At 41.9% G+C, this 23636-nt stretch overlaps 2 protein-coding genes across 6 annotated transcripts in view; one reads left to right on the top strand and one right to left on the bottom strand.

The window, feature by feature from the left end:
* drd4b (dopamine receptor D4b) overlaps positions 1-3106 on the top strand; it is a 25166-nt gene extending 22060 nt beyond the window's left edge. The window contains exon 4 of the mRNA XM_074658599.1: positions 1471-3106. Within this exon, the coding sequence (XP_074514700.1) occupies positions 1471-1700 (230 nt within the window). The 3' untranslated portion in view covers positions 1701-3106. The remainder of the gene's footprint in view (positions 1-1470) is intronic.
* Positions 3107-14194: 11088 nt separating this feature from the next.
* Positions 14195-21993, bottom strand: sirt3 (sirtuin 3). 5 transcript variants are annotated; one of them, XM_074658588.1, is made up of 8 exons: positions 21970-21993; positions 20922-20973; positions 19081-19263; positions 18762-18994; positions 18561-18661; positions 16949-17110; positions 16046-16255; positions 14195-15316 (listed from the first exon to the last, which is right to left on the bottom strand). In XM_074658588.1, exons 3-8 carry the CDS (start codon positions 19125-19127, stop codon positions 15293-15295), a joined length of 777 nt encoding a protein of 258 aa, XP_074514689.1. In that variant the 5' UTR covers positions 19128-19263; positions 20922-20973; positions 21970-21993; the 3' UTR covers positions 14195-15292. The 5 variants fall into 5 exon arrangements, with proteins under 5 accessions (XP_074514689.1, XP_074514681.1, XP_074514663.1 ...); XM_074658580.1 differs by having other exon boundaries at positions 21949-21985; XM_074658562.1 differs by having other exon boundaries at positions 21966-21985.
* Positions 21994-23636: the final 1643 nt, after the last annotated feature.

The raw sequence follows: 23636 nt of genomic DNA, 5'->3' as shown, positions 1-23636 counted from the left end.
TGCATCTGCAATAATAACACAATATATATAATAGTGAAAGACTTCAGTATTATGAGTACTTTTACTTTTAATACTTTAAGTATGTTTTGCTGATAATACCAACGTTCTTGTGCTTAAGTAATATTTGCAATGCAGGGCTTTTACTTGTAGTGGAGTATTTTAACAGTGTGGTATTAGTACTTTTACTTAAAGGTCCAGTGTGTAGGATTTGGTGATATCTAGTGGTGTGGTTGCAGATTGCAACCAGCTGAGTACCCCTCCGCTCACTCCTCCCTTTCCAAGACTGCGGTAACGTGAGCCTCCGAGTGCAAAACCGTGGTAACGCCGTTCACCTCGCTCAGAGGTCATCCTCTCCATAATAACACTACTTTAGGAACAACGGAAGTCAGACGGCAGCTGGCGGTACCACGGTTTAGAACTCTGCGGCTCACATTAAAGTGGTGGACACACTACCAACGTCAGCACCGCGTGGTGGCTGCGTGGTGTGTTGTTTTTTATTTTGGCGTCCATGGACTATTACTATTATTTACAAATTACCACACGTTTCCTAACATTTCTCTGTCTAAAATAAATATAAATCACATTTACCATGAAGTTAAATGGCCATTAAAAGGCAAACTCTATGTAGAAAGAAAGGGCTGACAGCAGCAGCAGAAACACAGCAGACACGCAGCTAGTGTGAACACCAGACGCGTGTATCACGCAGTCGCCACGCGCTCCTGGCATTGGTAGTGTGCCCACCACTTAACGCTGTTTCACCAGCGTGTCAGAGAACTACGGTGGCCTTCAGGTAACATAAAAAAGGCTAAAGGCTCTCTCTAGAGCCAGTGTTTGGTTTGTCCGTTCTGGGCTACTGTAGAACAAAAACACTATTCTCAGTTTCAGGTAATTTATACACTAATGAAAACATAGTTATGAATATTATATTCCCTTTCTGCCAATAGATCCCCCAAAATGTCACACACTGCTCCTTTAAGTAAAGGATGTGAGTCGTTCTTCCACCACATACAGCTAAAATGAAAAATAAGTAACTAAATAAAGTCAACATGTCTGAGCTCAGCTGGAGTGACGTTCTCCAAACACCTGCGTTGAGCACAAAACCTGATTTAAAGGACAAGAGAAAGGAAATTAACCGTGCCAATGTTTTAATTGCTTTGAGCCCTCTGACAGTCACATTGTTGATTTATGTGATTTTACTGAACCTGCCAGCAGAAACAAGAATGATCGGCACAAAGAACGGCATAATTGGGGAGAGAATAACAAACCCCCACATGCATACTGTCACATTCCTGTGACATATTGTGAAATACGGTGTCACAATATTTTGTTCCACCGCTGGCACTCGCGGGAGGAATTCAAGCACGACACCAGAAGCTGTTGCATGCAGGAGTGAATCTGTCACTTGGTGTTAAAAAACAATGTCTGGGTCTGGATGAAACCTTGACTCTTAATCTCCATATTTCCATGCAGGCTGCTTCCTGTTCTGCTGGACGCCGTTCTTCGTGGTGCACACGACGAGAGCCGTGTGCGTGACCTGTGACATCCCTCCCGGTCTGATGAGCACCGTCACCTGGCTGGGCTACGTCAACAGCGCTCTCAACCCCATCATCTACACCATCTTTAACACCGAGTTCAAGAAGTTCTTCAAGAAATGTTTCAGCAGATGCTGCCCACGCCAGTTTTCCCTCCGCAGACGCTGAAGGAACGAACTGGGAGCTCGATTGGGAAGACTGAGGCTTCCAGTTCGGCCAGTCAAACCATCTCTGGGCCGCCAGCTGGATGGTTGATAGTATCTGGCCGACAGGAACACTGTTACTGGTGATATATATTACATTTCTGGGTCCATCTTATCATTTGGTGATGTACTGTCTTGATCCTCCGGGATTACGGCCCAAACTAAATAATGATGTCGAGAAGGAAAGCGGCAGAAAACAGCTAAACAGACTCGAGAGGAGCTTTTCACCACTTTCAGATTGTCTCTACAGAACTTCTTTACGGTGTATCGGCCTCGGTTTTAGTCACGGTCCGCCAGTTCCAGTGAACGACGTGGGATTTGTACAGAGCCTTGTCTGCCTGAAAGGATCTACTCAGGGCGGAAATGTCCCCCAGCAGACCGAACAAGCTTCAACAGACCAGAACGTCAAACGGCTGAAAGAAGCTGAAAAAAAAATCCTTTAAAAATCAGCCATTGATCTCCACTTTCTTATAAACGCTAAGACACGCTTATAAAGGAATAGTTTGACATTTTGGGAAATACGTTAATTTGCTTTCTTGCTGAGTTAGATGAGAAGATTGATACCACTCACGTCCGCTTACCAGCATCTCTAAAGCTCACTTTAGCTAACATGTTATGTTTAGTTTGTTTAATCTGAACAAAAAACAAAAGGTTAAAATTTATAGTTTTACAAAAGGGTTATAATGTTGGACTATTTCTGGGCCCAGGGGAGTAACTTTCTGGCAACTTGCGGAGACCAAAGAGTATAGAAGCAAAGAGACGAAACGCTTATTATCTTTATAATATTTTTATTGTTCAACACAGGCCATTTTGGTAGAATAGAAATCATTTTGTTTCACTTTTATACAACACTTTGCAGGCGAATGTTTTACTGGCGTCTGGTGGTCGCTTTCAGTCCAAAATGGCAGAAGCGTAGCTCTGCTGCAGGGCGGTGATGTTGCAATGGACTAAGTAGTTTGTTGCCTAAACCTAATCAAGTCAATCTTTTCCTAAACCTTTGTCACGTAACTTCTGTACTTAAGTTACGGCACTTCTAGTGTTATTTTAAACCAAACCGCGATCTTTTCTTAAACCTAACTAAGTAGTTTGTTGCCTAAACCTAACCAAGTCAATCTTTTCCTAAACCTAACTAAGTTTTGAAAAGACTGGAGCAGAAATTGACACGTGCACCCTGCAGTGTGCTGATCTTGCAATGGAGCGAACAATTGACTTTCACTTCTTGGCAATATACGTTCTTTGCAGAGACTCCCGGCGAGCTGTTTACCCCCCAATTCCAGTCTTTATGCTGAGCTAAGCTACCTGCCGTATCAATCTTTTCATCTTACAAAAAAACAAAGTGAATAAGATGATTCCTTTAACGCATATTAAAAGTCATAAGACATGAAGGCTCTTCTGGGAAACTTTGACTCAAATCCACCAGCTGATCAACGAGTAGAAGACAAAGAGGCTGGTCGGAAGAAAATGCAAACAAACTGCTTAATCGACAAACTATCTACCAGGAGTCTGAAGCGTGACGAGAAGAAGTATGAGCGGATGAGGTGGAGTTTTCCTTTTATAGCGGGACCTTAATGATCAGCTACATCCAGTCGACTGACACTCCCGTCATGGATCAGCGACTTCTTCTGTGTGTTGAATCAGTAAATCGGTTTATAAATGTGGAACATGGCACAGTTGAAACCAGCTCACCGTGACTGTCATTTAAAGTCATTTAAAGATGTGTACTGATAAAAAAACAAAAACATTCGTATTCAATATTAAGTAGCAAATATGCCTTAAAATTCACAGGATGTTCCGTCCATCTGTCGGGATGGAAGTCTAAACTCTCAACACGACGAGGAGGTAATGAGATCCCCAAAAATGTCATTTTGAGGTTGTTAAGAACATATTTCCTTCACGGTTTTATATTTAATCTCCTTCTTTTCAGTATAATTCACTCATAATGTCAAAACCTTGAGTGAACACTCATCAAACACCGAGGCAGAGGAGTCCCGACTTTATGGAAATGACAACCAATTTGTTGCTTTTTATCTGAGTAATATGATTCATGCCCGTGCTGAGAGGATGACACATGTAAGATATAATAAATAACACGAGGCAGGAGGAGAGATGGAACGTCTTTTACCTGATGATTTAAATCATTCTCCTCTGCTACTCGGAGAAGAAGTAAGTTTATCTTCCCACTAATTATTTTACTACGCCAGTTCATTCCTGCCACCACGACAAAAAATATATTAATATAACGAAACCATTTCATGTTTTAACAAGATCTGTTTCTCATTATTGCCACACACCAACACACGTTTCTTCACTTAACAACAAATCACTTCATCTTGTTATATTAAGAGATTTGTCATTGAAGCACAAAACAAACAGATCTTGTTAAAACAATAAAGTTTTCTCGTTATACTAGAAGTCGGTATGTTTATAACAAGAAACTTCCACATGTTAAAATGAGATAAAGAGCATGTGGTGTTGGGCATTGGGTGCTTTATTTGTTGTTATAATAATGTACCAGCTTGTTATAATGATGACAGTTTTAATGTGTGATGATGGTAAAGGTTGTCATATATAACAAGATAAATGTGATGTGTTGTTACAACAGGAAGAGTTTCTTGTTTCAACAGAACAATTTGTTATATTAATAATGAGAAAGATGTGTCACTATAACATGAAATCCATCTTAAACAATCATTTTTTTGGTATGTTATCGTTACCAGAAACTTCTCTTCTTGTCACTGCGACTGCAGGAAACACTATTAGATGAAATAATGTCTTCATCAATTTGACAACACATATGCAGCCAAAACAAAACAAGCAAAGTCAGACAACACAACCAAATACTGGAAACACAAACACATAAATAAATGCTGCAAGTTGCACAGAAAAAAACTAAAAACTGATGAGCACAACCGAGCACCTGAGTTTGTGGCTCATTAAGTTATACATGTTATGTTAGCCTGTCCACTATAGTATACACTACATAGGTTTGTTTACATAGGTTATAATGTCCAACTCATACAATCAGACTGTTAAAGTTGAAATAAACTTTAATAGTTAAAGTCAGGGTTGACGATGTTCTCCAGTCTCCACTATCTGTTATGTTGGTTGAAATGGTCTTTACACCCCGACAGTGATCCATTACTGATGAGCTCTGAGAAAGGACCGAAAAAGAGCCGTCATCTGTAGCTGCTGTAATCCTGTAAAAACGTCTAGCAATCACTGCCTCAAGGTCCGCTTGGAAAGAAACCAATCAGATGCCTCCCTACCTCCCTGCTCGTACTCTACCCTTCAGCGTGCACCAGCCTGAACTCAAAGCGCGTCGTCGCACGTTTTCTGGAGAATGGAATAGAAAACTCAGCCCTGCAGCAGCACTGCCGCGGTTACTGGTCATGAGGTAGCGTTGTTGAGTTGAGGTCCTCTCTCTGCTCTGTGTCTGTGAAGTAGTTACGATGTGGCGGTGCTCGTGCATGTGTTCCAACATCGTCGACCCTATCTTTAACTCATTTGCAACACCACTGACGGGGAGTTTAAGTATTTGCAGCGTGCTTCTTTATGTGTTGTCAGATTGGTGAATGTGTTTCTCAATTGCTTGCCTAAGATGTTTTCAACATGTGCGTGTGTTGAGCTCTCAACACCACCTTAATATAGGCAAAAGTGCAGTATCCAAAGCCCAGCACCATGCACCCTTTCTCTTATTTTAACAACATATGGAAGTTTCTTGTAAAAACAAACCAACTTGTCGCGTTAAAAAATCGAAACAAAAATTCATCTTAATGGGAATGTCATTATAATGAAAAATATTTTCCTTCTTTTAAAGGACATGCAATTCTACATTTTTGTGCAATAGCAGCAAAGTTTCATGTCTAAAAAGTGATTTGTTATTAAAACAGAATAGTTTGGTATCTGGTATTAACGAGAAACATGTGTCCTTATAACGTGAAAAATACCCCGTGACAAGGATCTGATTAAAATGAAAACTTTACTCGTTATAACGAGAGTGATCAAATATCTTTTGTCATGGTGGCAGTATGTTACAGCCTCCAATTATCTCATTTCCATCCAAAACTATTATCTCTGCTACTTTAAATGCTCGATGTGAATCCTTCTCTGATTGATCAATAATATTAGAGTCTCATAATACTGTACATCTCAAAAAGCAGCAACACCGTAGAGGAAGTCGTTTTATTTTTTACTGAATGTGATGAATATCAGAAAACATTTGCTTTAAAACCTTTTGTATGATGTTGAATGAAACCTTTAAGTTGCTGTAATAGAAGATTTAAGTGAAGCATTTCCAGTTTGTGTCTTGATAACGTTGCACATTAGTCATGTATTGTGAAAAAGTTGTTTCTGTGTTCTAAAACTGAAAGTATTCTCGACTGCAGGATGGCTTAACTTTGAGTGATATTGTCCTTTAAGCCATTACTGCCTGTCACCACAGTATGTGTGTTTGGTTACTGACTGTGCCTATTGTACGCCATATCCACGTTTTATGTGGAAACCTTTCTAATAAAGTGTGTCATCTTTCTAAATGTTCCAGTGGCCTTCGGCTGAAATCCAATCAGCTCGGTTTGAGATCGATGTGGTCGAAGTGTCTCGTCTTTTAATGTGAGATGACTTCATGTGCTGGAACACCTCGTCTCGAGCAAACAGACCTTTCACTGAAAACAATGACTGAGCCACAGTTTGATGCCAATTTTAAAATCTCATTCATGCATGGACGGATTGTGAGACAACGGGCCCCCTGGGTACAAGGATTTGGAGGATTCCCAACACCAATACATAGGAGCAAGACACACACACACATACCCACATACCCCCACACCCCCACACACACACACACACACACTCACACATACCCCCACACACCCCCCCCCCCCACACACACACACACAAAACGTGACATGGAAACTTTGCAGTTGTTTTGCATCTGTTTGTAATCATTTTGTGTCTCTTTGTAGATGTTTTGCATTTCACTGTAGCTGTTTTGTGCCTCTGTAGTCTTTGTGTCTCTTTGTAGTCTACTTGTGTCTCTTTGTAGTCTATTTGTGTCTCTGTGTCTCTTTGTAGTTGTTTTGCATCTCTCTGTAGTCGCTTTGCATCTCTGTAGTCTATTTGTGTCTCTTTGTAGTCTCTCTTTGTGTCTCTTTGTAGTCGCTTCGCGTCTCTCTCTGCGGTTGCTTTGCATCTCTCTGCGGTTGCTTTGCGTCTCTCTGCGGTTGCTTTGCGTCTCTGCGGTCGCTTTGCGTCTCTCTCTGGTCGCTTTGCGTCTCTCTCTGCGGTCGCTTTGCGTCTCTCTTCAGTCGCTTTGCGTCTCTCTGCGGTCGCTTTGCGTCTCTCTTCAGTCGCTTTGCGTCTCTCTGCAGTTGCTTTGCGTCTCTTCAGTCGCTTTGCGTCTCTATTCAGTCGCTTTGCGTCTCTCTGCAGTCGCTTTGCGTCTCTCTCTTCAGTCGCTTTGCGTCTCTCTTCAGTCGCTTTGCGTCTCTCTTCAGTCGCTTTGCGTCTCTCTTCAGTCGCTTTGCGTCTCTATTCAGTCGCTTTGCGTCTCTCTGCAGTTGCTTTGCGTCTCTTCAGTCGCTTTGCGTCTCTCTCTGTGGTCGCTTTGCGTCTCTCTTCAGTCGCTTTGCGTCTCTCTTCAGTCGCTTTGCGTCTCTCTTCAGTCGCTTTGCGTCTCTCTTCAGACGCTTTGCGTCTCTCTTCAGTCGCTTTGCGTCTCTCTCTTCAGTCGCTTTGCGTCTCTCTTCAGTCGCTTTGCGTCTCTCTTCAGTCGCTTTGCGTCTCTCTTCAGTCGCTTTGCGTCTCTCTTCAGTCGCTTTGCGTCTCTCTTCAGTCGCTTTGCGTCTCTCTGCAGTCGCTTTGCGTCTCTCTTCAGTCGCTTTGCGTCTCTCTGCAGTCGCTTTGCGTCTCTCTGCAGTCGCTTTGCGTCTCTCTTCAGTCGCTTTGCGTCTCTCTCTTCAGTCGCTTTGCGTCTCTCTGCAGTCGCTTTGCGTCTCTCTTCAGTCGCTTTGCGTCTCTCTTCAGTCGCTTTGCGTCTCTCTTCAGTCGCTTTGCGTCTCTCTTCAGTCGCTTTGCGTCTCTCTTCAGTCGCTTTGCGTCTCTCTTCAGTCGCTTTGCGTCTCTCTTCAGTCGCTTTGCGTCTCTATTCAGTCGCTTTGCGTCTCTCTGCAGTTGCTTTGCGTCTCTTCAGTCGCTTTGCGTCTCTCTCTGTGGTCGCTTTGCGTCTCTCTTCAGTCGCTTTGCGTCTCTCTTCAGTCGCTTTGCGTCTCTCTTCAGACGCTTTGCGTCTCTCTTCAGTCGCTTTGCGTCTCTCTCTTCAGTCGCTTTGCGTCTCTCTCTTCAGTCGCTTTGCGTCTCTCTTCAGTCGCTTTGCGTCTCTCTTCAGTCGCTTTGCGTCTCTCTTCAGTCGCTTTGCGTCTCTCTTCAGTCGCTTTGCGTCTCTCTCTTCAGTCGCTTTGCGTCTCTCTTCAGTCGCTTTGCGTCTCTCTTCAGTCGCTTTGCGTCTCTCTGCAGTCGCTTTGCGTCTCTCTTCAGTCGCTTTGCGTCTCTCTGCAGTCGCTTTGCGTCTCTCTGCAGTCGCTTTGCGTCTCTCTTCAGTCGCTTTGCGTCTCTCTCTTCAGTCGCTTTGCGTCTCTCTGCAGTCGCTTTGCGTCTCTTCAGTCGCTTTGCGTCTCTCTTCAGTCGCTTTGCGTCTCTCTTCAGTCGCTTTGCGTCTCTCTGCAGTCGCTTTGCGTCTCTCTTCAGTCGCTTTGCGTCTCTCTTCAGTCGCTTTGCGTCTCTCTTCAGTCGCTTTGCGTCTCTCTGCAGTCGCTTTGCGTCTCTCTGCAGTCGCTTTGCGTCTCTCTGCAGTCGCTTTGCGTCTCTCTGCAGTCGCTTTGCGTCTCTCTGCAGTCGCTTTGCGTCTCTCTGCAGTCGCTTTGCGTCTCTCTTCAGTCGCTTTGCGTCTCTCTGTAGTCCTTTCGCATCTCTATGTAATTGTTTTATTGTCTCATTCTGGTCATCTGGAGATGAAGAGAGGCGGTCTGATTCCTGTTTAGAGCTTCCTGCTACAGCGGATCCACACTGACTCTCCTCTGTGTAGATATCATACTAAATAATACAGCACAAAATACACAATATGGCCTCCAAGGGCCCCCTGGGACTGTCTCCGGTCGGCCTGTTCAGGAATCCATCTATTCATTTAAGAGCCCATGTAGTGCAGGATTTCTGTCTCTTTGAGACAAAACTAGAAAGTACCAGAATGACTTTGAGATACAGTTGGAAAGGACCAAACATTATGGCTGCTGAATTAAAATGGGATTAATGAAGCTGTGGAACCACCGAGTTAGAAAGATAAACTCTGAATAGGCCCCCAACTGAGATGTGGAAATTGGATTTTAGGGTTTGCACAGTCTTATTACTTCCTACTCAACATGCGGTGACTTCATGTTAAAAACTAAATTCTGCTATTTCCATCCACTGTCCGTATCTCTACTGTCGTAGAGCTGCAACCAGCCGGTGTGACTCTGAATATCACCAGTCACAGCTGCTTATCTTGTTCCAAAAAGACTTGATGCAAAAAACTGAGTTTATGATGTGACTGAACAATTTCAACAGGTCGTCAACAAAACAGTCTTGTTTACCAACAGCAGAGGAAACAACACCGTACCAGTACCTCTGATCGGCTACTACTACAGTTAAAGTTAGGTAACATTTAGGTAACTACTGTACAACCACTTGGTTAAGTATAATGTCCAAATCACTAGATGTTCCTCAGCAGATGTTTTGCCCGGCTGTAACAGAATTAGAAATGTTCAAACTGTCTTTTTTTTAAGCACTTCTCATCCATGTTGGCTTAAAACCAAACTTCTGTTTGAGGTCATCCTAATGTAGCTTGTTAGCGTGCAAACTAGGGCAGTTAATCGATTAAAATATTGTAAAAAGATTGTCCATAGTTGTTCTAAATGTACCTTAAAGGGAGATTTGTCAAGTATTTAATCCTCTTATCAACATGGGAGTGGACAAATATGCTGCTTTATGCAAATGTATGTATATATTTATTACTGTAAATCAATTAACAACACAAAACAATGACAGATATTGTCCAGAAACCCTCACAGGTACTGCATTTAGCATAAAACAATATGCTCAAATCATAACATGGCAAACTGCAGCCCAACAGACAACAACAGCTGTCAGTGTGTCAGTGTGCTGACTTGACTATGACTTGCCCCAAACTGCATGTGATTATCATAAAGTGGGCATGTCTGTAAAGGGGAGACTCGTGGGTACCCATAGAACCCATTTACATTCACACATCTGGAGGTCAGAGGTCAAGGGACCCCTTTGAAAATGGACATGTCATTTTTTCCTCGCCATAATGTAGTGTAAGTTTGGAGCGTTATTTAACCTCCTTCATGACGAGCTAGTATGACATGGTTGGTACCGATGGATTCATTAGATTTTGTAGTTTCATATGATACCAGCATCTTCACTCTAGTTTTAAAACTTTGCGTTAAGGTGCTATTATCACGTTAACTTTGACAGCCCTGAATACAAACTTTTGCTAATTAGCAGTAAACACAAAGTCCAGTTGAGGCTGATGGGAATGTCATTCATGTTGCAGGTATTTGGTCCTAAACCAAAGTATTGGACAAACTGAAACTTTGACCTGATGGTGGCGCTAGATGAAAAGTCAGAGGATCGCCAGAGTCAGTAGGATTCATCCTCTGGGGAACATGAATGTTTATACAAACTTTGCTAACGGTCCATCCAACAGTTGTTGAGATATTTCAGTCTGGACCAAAGTGTTGGACCAACAGACAGATCAACATCCCCATCACTAGAACCCTCCCTCTGAGGTGACTAAAAGTACAAATTTGGATGATGGACCAGCGGATCTTATGACCCAATTCAAACTTTTGAAAGCATAACAAGTGAACTCTACAGTCCAGTTATTAACATCATTAGTAATCCAATGAAGATTTTAAAAACTGAATAAATTACAGTAGAGTAGTGGGAAGGATTTGACTTGAGTATTTGGGATCCTTTCAGAGGCACAGATACCTGCATGAAAGGGAAAACTTTCTTAGCAGTGGATGAGATCATCCAGTGAAAAGATATCAGACTTATTCTGGTTACAGAGACGTCAGCAGCAGCAGCAGCAGGAGGTCGGAGGAGGAGGACCGGGGGGGAACGGGAGGTGAAAATTGGAGCGAGGTGTGAGAATCGGGTTGAAAAAAAACCTGAAGCAGGTGCTGAATTTGATCAAATCTGTAATAATCTGCACGACGACAGAACCTCAAACGACACGAGGCATGTTGAGCTCAGAGTGTCTCGACTGGAAAAACCTCACCAGTGAATTCAGCTCACACGTAATCGATTGGTGTGAGGAACGGACATCTTGCCTGGACTGAGAAACTCCAGTAATAATATCCCTGTGTGGTTTCTGATAGGTTTATCTTTGAATCTTACACATCCATATTTTCTGGTTTCTTTCCTCCTCTGTGACAGTAAACTGAATGTCTTTGAGTTGTGGACAAAACAAGACATTTGAGGACGTCGTCTTGGGCTTTAGGAAACACTGAAACACTTTCTGGTCGATTTGCATCCCTGTCTGTATTCGTTTTGAGTCTCTTTCCGGTCGCTCTGCGTCTCAGTGTGGTCGCTCTGCGTCTCAGTGCGGTCGCTTTGTGTCCCTTTCTGATCGTTTTATCGTCTCTTTCTGGTCGCTTTGTGTCTCTTTGTCCTCGCTTTGCGGCTCTGCAGTCGCTTTGCGCCTCTCTGCAGTCGCTTTGCGTCTCTGCAGTCGGCGCTTTGCGTCTCTGCAGTCGCTCTGCGTTGCTCTGCGTCTCTCTGCAGTCGTTTTGAGTCCCTTTCCAGTCGCTCTGCGTCTCAGTGCGGTCGCTTTGTGTCCCTTTCTGATCGTTTTATCGTCTCTTTCTGGTCGCTTTGTGTCTCTTTGTCCTCGCTTTGCGCCTCTGCAGTCGCTTTGCGTCTCTGCAGTCGCTCTGCAGTCGCTCTGCAGTCGCTCTGCAGTCGCTCTGCGTCTCTCTGCAGTCGTTTTGAGTCCCTTTCCGGTCGCTCTGTGTTTCTCTGCGGTCGCTCTGCGGTCGCTTTGCGTCTCTGTAGTCATTTTGTAACTCTATATAGTCGTTTTGTGTCTCTATGTAATTGTTTTATATCTCATTCTCGTCGTCTGGAGATGAAGAGAGGCGGTCTGATTCCTCTTTAAAGCTTCCTGCTACAGCAGATCCACACTGACTCTCCTCTGCGTAGATATCATACTAACCAACAGCACAAAAAGCACAATATGGCCTCCAAAGGGCCCCCTGAGACTGTCCCGACGGGCCTGTTCAGGAATCCATCTCTGCATCTAAGAGCCCATGTAGTGCAGGATTTCTGCCTCATTGAGACAAAACTAGAAAGTACCAGAATGACCTTGAGATACAGTTGTAGAGCACCAAACATTATTGCTGCTGAATTAAAATGGGATTAATGAACCTCCGAGTTCGACAGATAGACCCTGAACAGGCACCCAACTGAGATGTGAGAGCGACTAAATTATTAGTAACAATAGCTTCAATTTGTGATTTTATTAAATCAGGTTGCACCATTAAAAGTGAAGAAATGTCTTAGGTAATATAAACTTTAGTAATATAATCAGTGTCCAATCAAAAGCAATCAACTATGTGAGCAGGAAGTCGCTGGAGCATCTCAAGCTGCTGGATGACTTCCAAATTAATAGTTTTCGGATGCCAAACAACATCTGACACTGCAACAGCCAATCCTTTGATTAATTTACGTCTCCTCAGGTAAACATTACTCCTCTAGATCTTCACTTAGCAGATAGTTGTTTGATGCTATATTAATGCTCTGAATGTGGTATAGAGAACCTTTAAGAGATGTCTTAGCTAATATGGACTATGGATTAGTAATATGTAAATCAGTGCAAAAACAAAAGCAAACAAAGCAGGTAGGAAGTCACTGCAGCATCCCAAGCTGCTGGATGACTTCCAAAACAACAGTTTCAGGATGACAAACAATATCTGACACTCAACAGTCAATCCTCCATAAATGTAGGTTTGACTTTGCTTTATTTATGTATATAAATATGGAGAAATATTTCCAAGTTTGCAGTTTAAAGTGAGAGGAAAATATCTAATTCTGCTAAACTAACTGATGCTATTTGGTCATTTAAGTTTTAGTTCCACTGACATCTGATTCAGTTTTAATAAAAGACATTGTAAAGCATATTAGAGATTCACTTTTTCTTTTTCCTACAACACCCCTCTCTCCATCAGAATTATAAAGCAACCACAGAAGTCGTCGCTTTGCGTCTCTGCAGTCGCTCTGCGTCTCTCTGCGGTCGTTTTGAGTCCCTTTCCGGTCGTTTTGAGTCCCGTTCCGGTCGCTCTGCATCTGTCTGTGATCGCTCTGTGGTCGCATTGCGCATCTCTGTAGTCGCTTTGCGTCTCTTTGTCATCGCTTTGCGTCTCTGCAGTCGCTCTGCGTCTCTCTGCGGTCGTTTTGAGTCCCGTTCCGGTCGCTCTGCATCTGTCTGTGATCGCTCTGTGGTCGCATTGCGCATCTCTGTAGTCGCTTTGCGTCTCTTTGTCATCGCTTTGCGTCTCTGCAGTCGCTCTGCGTCTCTCTGTAGTCGTTTTGCGTCTCTTTCCGGTCGTTTTGAGTCCCGTTCCGGTCGCTAAGTTTTAGTTCCACTGACATTTGTTTCGTTGCTCTGATTCAGTTTTAATAAAGACATTGTAAAGCATATTAGAGATTCACTTTTTAGTTTTCCTACAACACTCCTCTCTCCATCAGAATTATAAAACAACCACAGAAGTACCAGTCAAACAGGAATCTTTGTCACAGTCCTCTGGCTCCCTCTGCTGGTTAAAATACCAACAAATCCCATAAAGAAACCAAAACCAGCAGTGAATGTATCTACTAACTAGTATTGTGTGCATCACAGCCAGGGAATGAAATTAGCACCTGCCACCTGTTAAATACAGGCTAAATATTGGCTGTGGCAGGTACAAATGTGAGGTGACCTGCCACCATGGCAGATATGTTCTCCTTATATTAAGAAATATTATTTTAAAAAGCAATTCCTAAATTTAAATTAGTCAGGGATAAAGGTTACATGATCCATATTTCTACTGTCTGGTATAACTGACTCATGTTTACAAGTCTAAAGCGTTAAACATAGATTTCAGAAGTGGCCGGTAGATATGTTCATTGACCTGCCAAAGTGGCAGGTGAGGGAAAAAAAAAGTTAATTTCAGACCGTGATCACAGCCTGATATATAAAGTCATATGACTGTTCAGACTGAGTTCATAACGCAAACAAATCAGACCTATATCTGATTTAGTGCAACATATGAAAGTGGCCCAAATCAGAATTGAAAGGATCAGATTCCATTTGGTTTGTGTTTCACACTGTTATGAAAAAAAATGTCACATTTGACAATGTCACAAATATATATATATATATAGTCTTTATTGCATGTCATACCCCTCTCTCTCTCTCTCCCAATGTTTCCTGTCGGCATCGCCACTGTAGCAATGGCAAAAAAATATTTAAATAAGATTTTTCACACAGTACAGAGAGCCTGATATATCTCTTCTTCCTCTGCGCCATAGAGCTCCATTTAAAAACCCACGTTACTTCATCACCATCGACACACACTGTAGTTTATTCTGACTCAATCCCACAAACACCGTCCTGCTGCCACTAATACTCACTATAGAGCACCACATGTGGATTAATCCGCCGCTGAAAATAGTCCCCAACAAATGCACTATTTCCTCTCGATAGAAAATACAGTGAGCAGATGTTTTAGAAAATTACTGAGAACTTTTTTAAAACATGAAACTAAATATTTGTGACCCGTTTTTAAAGAGTTATACAGTATATGTGCAATGTCCCCTGACATTCAGCATGAAACTTGAGATTGTTTTGATGAACTTCAAGCTAAAAGTAATGACAAAACAATGATCAACTGCTCTCCTCTCATTTTTCCCGCATATGAGTCGGTCTTGAAAAACTTAAAAAGCTAAAATAACATCTTATATTCCTGTATTTCCCTTACCTTAAATATTTATATTAAGTTTTGACTTTTAATTCCACTAAAGCAGCAATTTTCAGTGATTTCAGTGAGATTAAATGACTTCATACGAACATTTCATACGCAGCATTTTGACACATTTCAAGAAGTTAGAGGCTAATAAATAAAATATAATATTGCACATCTTTCATATTATTAGGTCAACATGGTCAATCCGCTGCACATATATGTATTGTGTACATATATACCTGCACCCGATTTGATTTCTCCGCCACATTATCCCTGCGTGTCACTTACCTGCGTTCTAGTGATATTTGACTGAGAAACATTTCCTTTGTAGCAGCTCCTTATTTGCCAGTCTGCGAGTTTCCATTGATACAACCAAAGATCCAAGTATAACCACGTGAACCCCAGTAAAAACACACAAAGTCTGGATTTAGTCTTGCAGTGTTGGTGTTTTTGTTACAGTGAGTGAATAAAGTCAAACGTCCAGCTTGATGTGGTGAAATCGTCACTCTTCTGTCTTTGTTGCAGCCTGCAGATAGAAGTACACACAGTAACATCAGTATCAGTATCAGGGTGGCTCCTGCTTCTGTTTGTGGAAATAACTTCACATGAAATCACTGAACTTAAAGCTGCAGTAGGCAGTATATATTTTTGGCATCATTGGGCAAAAATCCCATAATAACCTTTCAGCATATTGTAATTCAAGTGTTCTGAGAGATAACTAGACTTCTGCTCCTCCTCATGGCTCTGTTTTCAGGCTTTAGAACATCTAGCCCGTGACGGGAGACTTTGACCAATCACAGGTCATTTCAGAGAGAGGGAGCGTTCCTATTGGCTGTGCTCCGGTCATGTGACCAGAACTTGGCGTTCCTTCAACAGATTTCACAATGGTGGCTGCGTCACAAACTTTCTAATTTTACAGCTAAACCGTGCACTACAAGATGATTCTGAGAACATCTGAGGAGAGAAATAGGCATTAACGTAACAGAATATTGATTCATATTTGATCAGCGCTGCCTAGTTTGACCATTTGGTCGGAGTTCGTGAGTGATTGACAGCCGGCTCTCATAGACGGCAGCTGGACAGCAGACCTCAGATCAGCTCTGACTGCTTGTTTTCCTCCGGTCTGTGAAATCTTGCAAGTGCCGTTAGGAGCACCGGAGGACACCAGAGGAACATGATTTTTTCCGTGGGAACTCTGATGTAGAAGAGTTATAATGTACACGTGAGCTTGTAACCAAAACACACAAACACTCACTTTCTCAGCACCAGCCGCCATCAGAGCGTCCAGCTCCTGAGTCCAGCCGAGGGCATCGACCAGGGCTTGCACTCCGTTGACCACGTCACCCAGCTGCACCACGTCCTGAGGCCGGCGCCGCCAGGCGAACGGACCCACCAAGTCCCTGTTGATGAGCAGACGGGGAACAGAGCTGTGCACAGCTCCAGCCAGACTGGCGAAGGGCTCCACCTGCAGAGCAAAGAGCCAAACAGCAGCTTTTAAATCATGTTGAATTATTGTTGTAATGTACAAATAAACTTGCCTTTTTTAAAGATGTCTTTGGGGGTATTTTGCTTTTATTAGAGAGTTAACAGTGGAGATGCAGACAGGAAACAGACTGGTACTTTATGGTTGTGTAGTGCACGTCTTGAGTCCATCACTAACGAACAACTTCAGTGGTTTTAGGTAGAATTCAAAATACTATCAAACTATCAAGAATAACAAGTATTTTGTTTCTATTTTCATATCCAAACCCTCATACATTTTCCTGCAGAAAAAGGAGAATATTTGTAGTGCTTATGCTGCAGCTGTTAGCAACAGAACATTTAACATCACACCCTGTGCCTCTTTTTAAAGTGGCATGAACGGCAGCACACTTATTCTGTGTTGTATTTTTTTTACTTCTTTTGCAAAACCAGACTGTTTGATCCTCGGGCTACTGGAGTTTATTGATTTTTAAAAATCCTAAATTTCAGGGCTTCATGGTGGTTAAGACATCTCTCCCCATGTTTCCTGCATCTTCACTGTAAACTACTAGTCCGTGTTCGTTCTCCAGTTTTAACCCGTCCATCCTCATGTTATCTCTCATCCTAGCATGTTGGTTCAGCTGGAAAAACGTCAGATCACAGAGACATGATGTTGTTTGAAGCCGGTGGCGCTCACCTCCAGTGAAGTTCCCATGACGATCAGCAGGTCGGCCAGCGGGAAGTCTGTGAGGTATTTAGAGAAGTGAAGTGGAAGCTGCTCCCCGAAGAACACGATGTCAGGTTTTACCACGCCTTTACAGGTGGGACACTTCGGGACCGTCCCTCGCATCACATCTGACTGATGAGACATGGAAACAAGATGGAAAATTAATATTAATAAAAAATATATTGCCATCTAAAATCACCAGAGTCTAAATTAATATCTTACATTTGATCAAGCTGTTAATCACAAATTCAAACAGTACTCAATGGTACAACTTTATACAATGAAGGAAAACAAGAAAATACTCAGATTCGTCAAGTTGTAGACACCTGATGTTTGTATGTTTATAAATGACTGACAAGGTTTATCGTCTAATAAAAATTGCCATGAATTGAATAAAATAATTATAACTTTATTTCATGTGAGTCCCGTTTAAGGAAGTAGAAATATTGTTAAAGGACATCTAAAGAGATAAAGTGATACATTTCTTACTCTAAGACATCATAAAGGCTTTTTTTCCATTGTTGATTATTTTCTTGATCAATTGATTAGTGGTTTTTTCTATAAAATGTCAGAAAATGGCGAAAAATGTTGATCAGTGTTTCCAAAGCCCAAGATGACGTCCTCAAAAGTCTTGTTTTGTCACATTTAAGAAGCTGGAATCAGAGAATTAAAACTTTTTTTTTCCTTAAAAAAATACTAAAACTGATTAATCGATTATCAAAATAGTTGCAGATTAATTTAATAGTTGACAACTAATCAATTAATCGTTGCAGCTCTAGACACCATAACGTCTTATTGTACATAAGATCAAAAACTTGTGGGACTGTGAAGAAACCAATAAGTGCACAAGTGATCGACAGTGTCTACAAAACTCCTCCAAATGCAGGTTACCAAAAACAAATTAACCAACATAAAAATAAAATCTAAGTATATCAAAAGATTGCTTGATTAAATGTTCTTACTTTCCTCCTCCTTTCCACTAACAACAAAATACCAACACAGTTTAAGCATAATGAGTGTGTGAACAAAAGTATTGATGAGAGAGACTATAGGATTTCAATCCATATGACAAAAATCAATACATATGTGAACATATATGAGAAGATGGATCACAACCAAACTCAATACAAAATCTTGCATATTTTGTTCTCTTGCTTACCGGCAAAAGTTATGGTACAAAATATATCTCAGGATTATTCATGAATAGTTAAACATCACTCTTCAGTGGTTCACACATCTGAGTCACTAAACTACATCAACAGAAATGTATATTCTCTACACTTGTTACTGCATTCGTCTTCATCCACAACCTTCATCTGCTACAGAAAACTAACAGGAAAGTTTAATGTTAACGCTTCAGAAGCAAATTGAAATAAAGCTTGAGGTTTGAATTAAATGATTTGCTGGTTTGAGGATAATTTGTAATTTGTGCCAGTATGCACAACAATATAAAACAGACAGATGCAAGTTTTCACTTTGGGGAATGTGCTTAATGTTCACCGTGGCTAAAAACAGACATGATAAACTGTATTTGAAATATTCTGGTAGATGTGTAGAGTTAGTGTTTGGTGTTGTAACTCACTCGTAGCTCCTCTCCCTTGTATTTACTCAGGCAGACTGTGCAGGTGGCGGTGGCGAATGTACCGTGAGCCTCCACCAACATCTCAGGAGGAATCCCGGCCACTTGGTGAACAAGTAAACAAGCATGATGGCTTAAAGTGTCAGTACATGTGTTTCAATGATGTGCAGTCATTTCTAGAAGCAAAGAGAATATAACGCCTACGTCTTTCCAGCCCGTCGATGTTCTGCGTGTACATCCTGAGGAGCTGATTCTTCTTGTGAAGCAGTCGAACAAAGTAATGGGTCAGATTGGGTTGATAGTTCCCTGGATACAGCTCTTTGGCCAGGGCGAAGAAGGGATCGGGGTTTTGATGGAAAAAGTCTAGTTCGAATATGGCCTCGGCGTAGGGCAGGTCATACTGCTGCAGGTTGTCATAGAGACCGCTGCCTGGAGACCTGTGAGGGAATAACCAGCTGAATACACCTGATATTTACAGGAGGTTCACAGAAACACTAGAATACAAATCAAACCTTTTTTTTACCTGAAATCTGGGATGCCACTAGGCGTGCTGATCCCAGCTCCGGCCATCACCACCACCCTCTTGTACTGCTGCTCTCTGATGTTCTTGGCGATGTCCTCCAGGGTCTGCTGCTCCTCGGCTGCACCGCCACCACCACGGGAGAAAAACCCTCGAGTCCCATTCCACCGGGGAGACTTTGTTTGTCTGTGAACAAGCAAAACAAAGATGTTTGTGATGAAGAATCTGTTTGTTCTCCACAGAGATGCACATAAATATGAGATATAGCAGAAGGATGTGTATAATTTAAGTCTAGTAGTCCTGCCAACAAGAATATTAATTTTAAGCCACTGCCTCTCAATAACCCTCTGTTGTTTATGTCCCACAAGACCCTCTGTCTCTCTCTGTCTATAAATCTATTTCACATCCATCCGTCCTGGAAGAGGGATCCCTCCTCTGTTGCTCTTCCTGAAGTTTCTTCCATTTGTTTCCCTATTAAAAGTTTTTTTGGGGGGGAAGTACATCCAGTATCTCGTTGTTTCCGTACTCCACTAAAGTTATATCAAGTCTTGTTCTTTACTTACTCACTTTAAAATGTTAAATGCACTTTTTTTTTGCACTATTAGAGGTGCAAAAATCTCTGTGTTCGATTGAACAATTAGTCTATTGATAGAAAAGTAATTGCAACAATTTTAATAAATCAATTTTATTCATTTTTTTAAGATAGAAATGCCAACGCTATCTGGTTCCAGCTTCTCAAATGTGAATGTTTTATGGTTTCCTTAATCTTCTACAGTTATAAAACAAATATATTTGGATTGAAAACAAAACATTTGACGAGGTCACCGGTCAACATCTGATGGTGCCAGCTTCCCAAATGTGACAATTTGATGCTTTTCCTTATCATATATAATAATAAATTGAATATCTTTGGGTTTTGGACTGTTGGTCAGACAAAACAAGACATTTGAAGACGTCACTATGGGCTCAAGGAAATCATGATGACATTCTGTAGACCAAATGGCTAAAATTATATCAAGTTTTGTGCTTTACTTACTCACTTTACAAATATTAAACAAACTTTTTTTGCACAATTAGAGGTGCAAAAATCACCGTACTCAATTGAACTATTAGTCAATTGATAAAAAAAGTAACCATTTTAATAATCAATTAGATTTTTCCTAGAAAAAATGCCAAAATGATCTGGCTCCACTCTCAAATGTGAATGATTTGTGGTTTCCTTACCATTCTACAACTGTAAAACAAATATCTTTGGATTGAAAACAAAACTTTTGAGGTCACTTTGGATGCTACCATTTTCCAAATGTTTGGCATTTTTGCCAAACATTTGATGGTTCCAGCTTCTCAAATGTGACAACTTGATGCGTTCCCTTATCATATACTGTAATAAATTTGGGTTTTGGACTATTGATCAGACAAAACAAGACATTTGAAGACGTCACTGTGGACTCAAGGAAGTTGTGATGACATTCTGTTGACCAAATGGTTGATCAATTATTTGAGAAAATAATTATAACTTTTCATGAGCTCATAAAAACAGCTTTTGGCTTTGTGACAATGTATTTTCCAGCTGTTCCAAGAGGCTTTTTAAATAGTATATTCAGCTTAAGAAGAATTTTCTCAACACATAAAGGAACACTTCAGTTTATCAGGAAAATAACTCAAGTTCATTTTTGTTTCCACAGGACAGGTAACTAAAGCTGTTCATACAAATGTAGTGGAGTAAAAAGTACAATATTTCCCTCTGAGATGAAGTGAAGTAGAAGTATACAGTTACATAAAGTAAAAGTACCTTGAATGTGTTAAATGTAGTTAAACAGCTGTCAGGTGAGGAGGTGAAATACCTGCACAGAGCTGCTGCTGCACCTGGACACAAACTCCTTTGACCCAAACGACCTGTAAAAAAGCATTACACACAATTATCAATGATAAAACCCACTTCTCCTCATCTCATCATGAAGTTGTGTGTATTAACTAGCTGACCTTTAGCAGAGAGCCTCCAGCTGCTGGTTCTGCTGCTCAGGAACAAACAACTCAGTCTGACAGGTGAGACTAGTGAGGAGCTCAGTAAAGAAGCCATAACACACAAACTAGAGACTCCTACTGACTGCAGCAGAGTCCTGAACGCGGACACGACCTGTTAACACATTAATACAGCTAAAAGTCAGATAGAACAGCTAACAGCTAACAGTAACAGCTAACAGTAACAGTAACTAACAGCTGGCTGCCTGCTAAATGTAAATATTGTCCTTTGACGTCATTATGACGCGACGGGAGTACCGTAATGTACCATGTAGCCGAGCAGCTAACTTTAGCTCGTTAGCTGCTAACTTTAGCTCGTTAGCAGCTAACTTTAGCTCGTTAGCTGCTAACTTTAGCTCGTTAGCTGCTAACTTTAGCTCGTTAGCTGCTAACTTTAGCTCGTTAGCAGCTAACTTTAGCTCGTTAGCAGCTAACTTTAGCTCGTTAGCAGCTAACTTTAGCTCGTTAGCAGCTAACTTTAGCTCGTTAGCAGCTAACTTTAGCTCGTTAGCAGCTAACTTTAGCTCGTTAGCAGCTAACTTTAGCTCGTTAGCTGCCTAGCTCTTATTTTGTTTAATTATTCGCCGTTTATTCATTAAAAACCTCAATAAACATGAAGTCTATAGCGGCCGAGGAAACAACTTTACCTTAAAAACAAACACTAAACATGAAGTGTAACGTTAACGGTCAAGACATTACCGTAAAACTCAACATCAGCGCGCAGCCAAGCTTTTTTTTTTATTTTTATTTTTTTATAGTTCCATAAAAAGTACAATATCTCCATCAACTTGTAGTAATGTAAGTATAAAGAAGCATTACATGGAAATACAGGGAGGTCAGTACAAGTACCTTACAGCTGTAGTTACCTACTGGACTGAGTAAATGGATTTGTGACATTCCACCACACTGGATGTTTGGGTTCATGTTCTAATCCACAAGGTGTCCCTGCAACAGAACAAAGAGAGGAATGATGTCCCCTTGATCATGAGGTAGACCCAGGACAGGTCACTGGTCCCGGGACAGGTCACTGGTCCCGGGACAGGTCACTGGTCCCAGGACAGGTCACTAGTCCCAGGGCAGGTCACTAGTCCCGGGACAGGTCACTAGTCCCAAGACAGGTCACTAGTCCAGGACAGGTCACTAGTCCAGGACAGGTCACTAGTCCAGGACAGGTCACTAGTCCCGGGACAGGTCACTAGTCCCGGGACAGGTCACTAGTCCCGGGACAGGTCACTAGTCCCAGGACAGGTCACTAGTCCCAGGGCAGGTCACTAGTCCCAGGGCAGGTCACTAGTCCCAGGGCAGGTCACTAGTCCCAGGACAGGTCACTAATCCCAGGACAGGTCACTAGTCCCAGGGCAGGTCACTAGTCCCAGGGCAGGTCACTAGTCCCAGGACAGGTCACTAGTCCCAGGACAGGTCACTAGTCCCAGGACAGGTCACTAGTCCCAGGACAGGTCACTAATCCCAGGACAGGTCACTAGTCCCAGGACAGGTCACTAGTCCCAGGGCAGGTCACTAGTCCCAGGACAGGTCACTAGTCCCAGGACAGGTCACTAGTCCCAGGGCAGGTCACTAGTCCCAGGGCAGGTCACTAGTCCCAGGGCAGGTCACTAGTCCCAGGACAGGTCACTAGTCCCAGGGCAGGTCACTAGTCACCACAGCCCTGCTGCTGTGAGGCAACACTACTTACCACCGCACCACCCTTTAAACCATCTTTCATTTTCCAGACCTTAAAGTGAGTATTTGTTCTCTTGCTCATATTAAATAGATAGTAAAGGATTACAGATTACTACTCTATATGATACAGTAGTTTATTCAAGGATAGCCACACCTGTATACGAGCTTTAGTCATAAGGGTTATATTGTACAGGCTATATGCACATTAAGAGTACAACGTGGACACATACTGTGGCTGTGGCTCAATTGATTACAAATAGTCGTGCCAAACTAATATAAAAGCCTTACTTCTTCTTCAGAGTAGTGTGGGGGTTAAATATGAAACTGACACTCTGGAGGAGGGATGTGCCAAACATGACATTAAACATGGCTAATTATTTAGCATAAACATTAAGCTAAGGTAGGCCCACAATTAACAAACTGTGGTGGCAGTTTCTGTTAAAACAAGACACAAACCAAGGTAACAACTTGTCTTTCAGTGAATTTAATAAAAAAGGCATACATTAATAAGTAAAGCATCGGCAGATGGACTCACGAGCACAGCCACCTGTTGTGGACTGTGGCAAGTGAGCCCCGAATACAAAGAGTAGTCAGTATTTATACATTTAAAGCATAACACCAAGATAAGTGCAAAGAAGAAAAGAAGAGAAGGATAGAAAGTGTATCAATGCGTCAGCACACAGCAGACAACAGAGCATCACAAGACATAACAAGTATTTCAGCAATCTGTTGTTTGCAGTTACAGAGAACTAAAATGTCAGGTCACTGTCCTATGGTGACAAAGTTGAACATGTGAGGCCCTGAGATTGTCTAAAGGTACAGTGTTAAACTGCAGATATGAAAATTGCCATTACAAA

Source organism: Sebastes fasciatus, chromosome 2 (genome assembly GCF_043250625.1).
Source record: "Sebastes fasciatus isolate fSebFas1 chromosome 2, fSebFas1.pri, whole genome shotgun sequence".
In the NCBI taxonomy this organism is placed as follows: domain Eukaryota; kingdom Metazoa; phylum Chordata; class Actinopteri; order Perciformes; family Sebastidae; genus Sebastes; species Sebastes fasciatus.
Note: the sequence above shows the minus strand (reverse complement) of the source record. Positions and strands in the feature narration are given on the sequence as shown.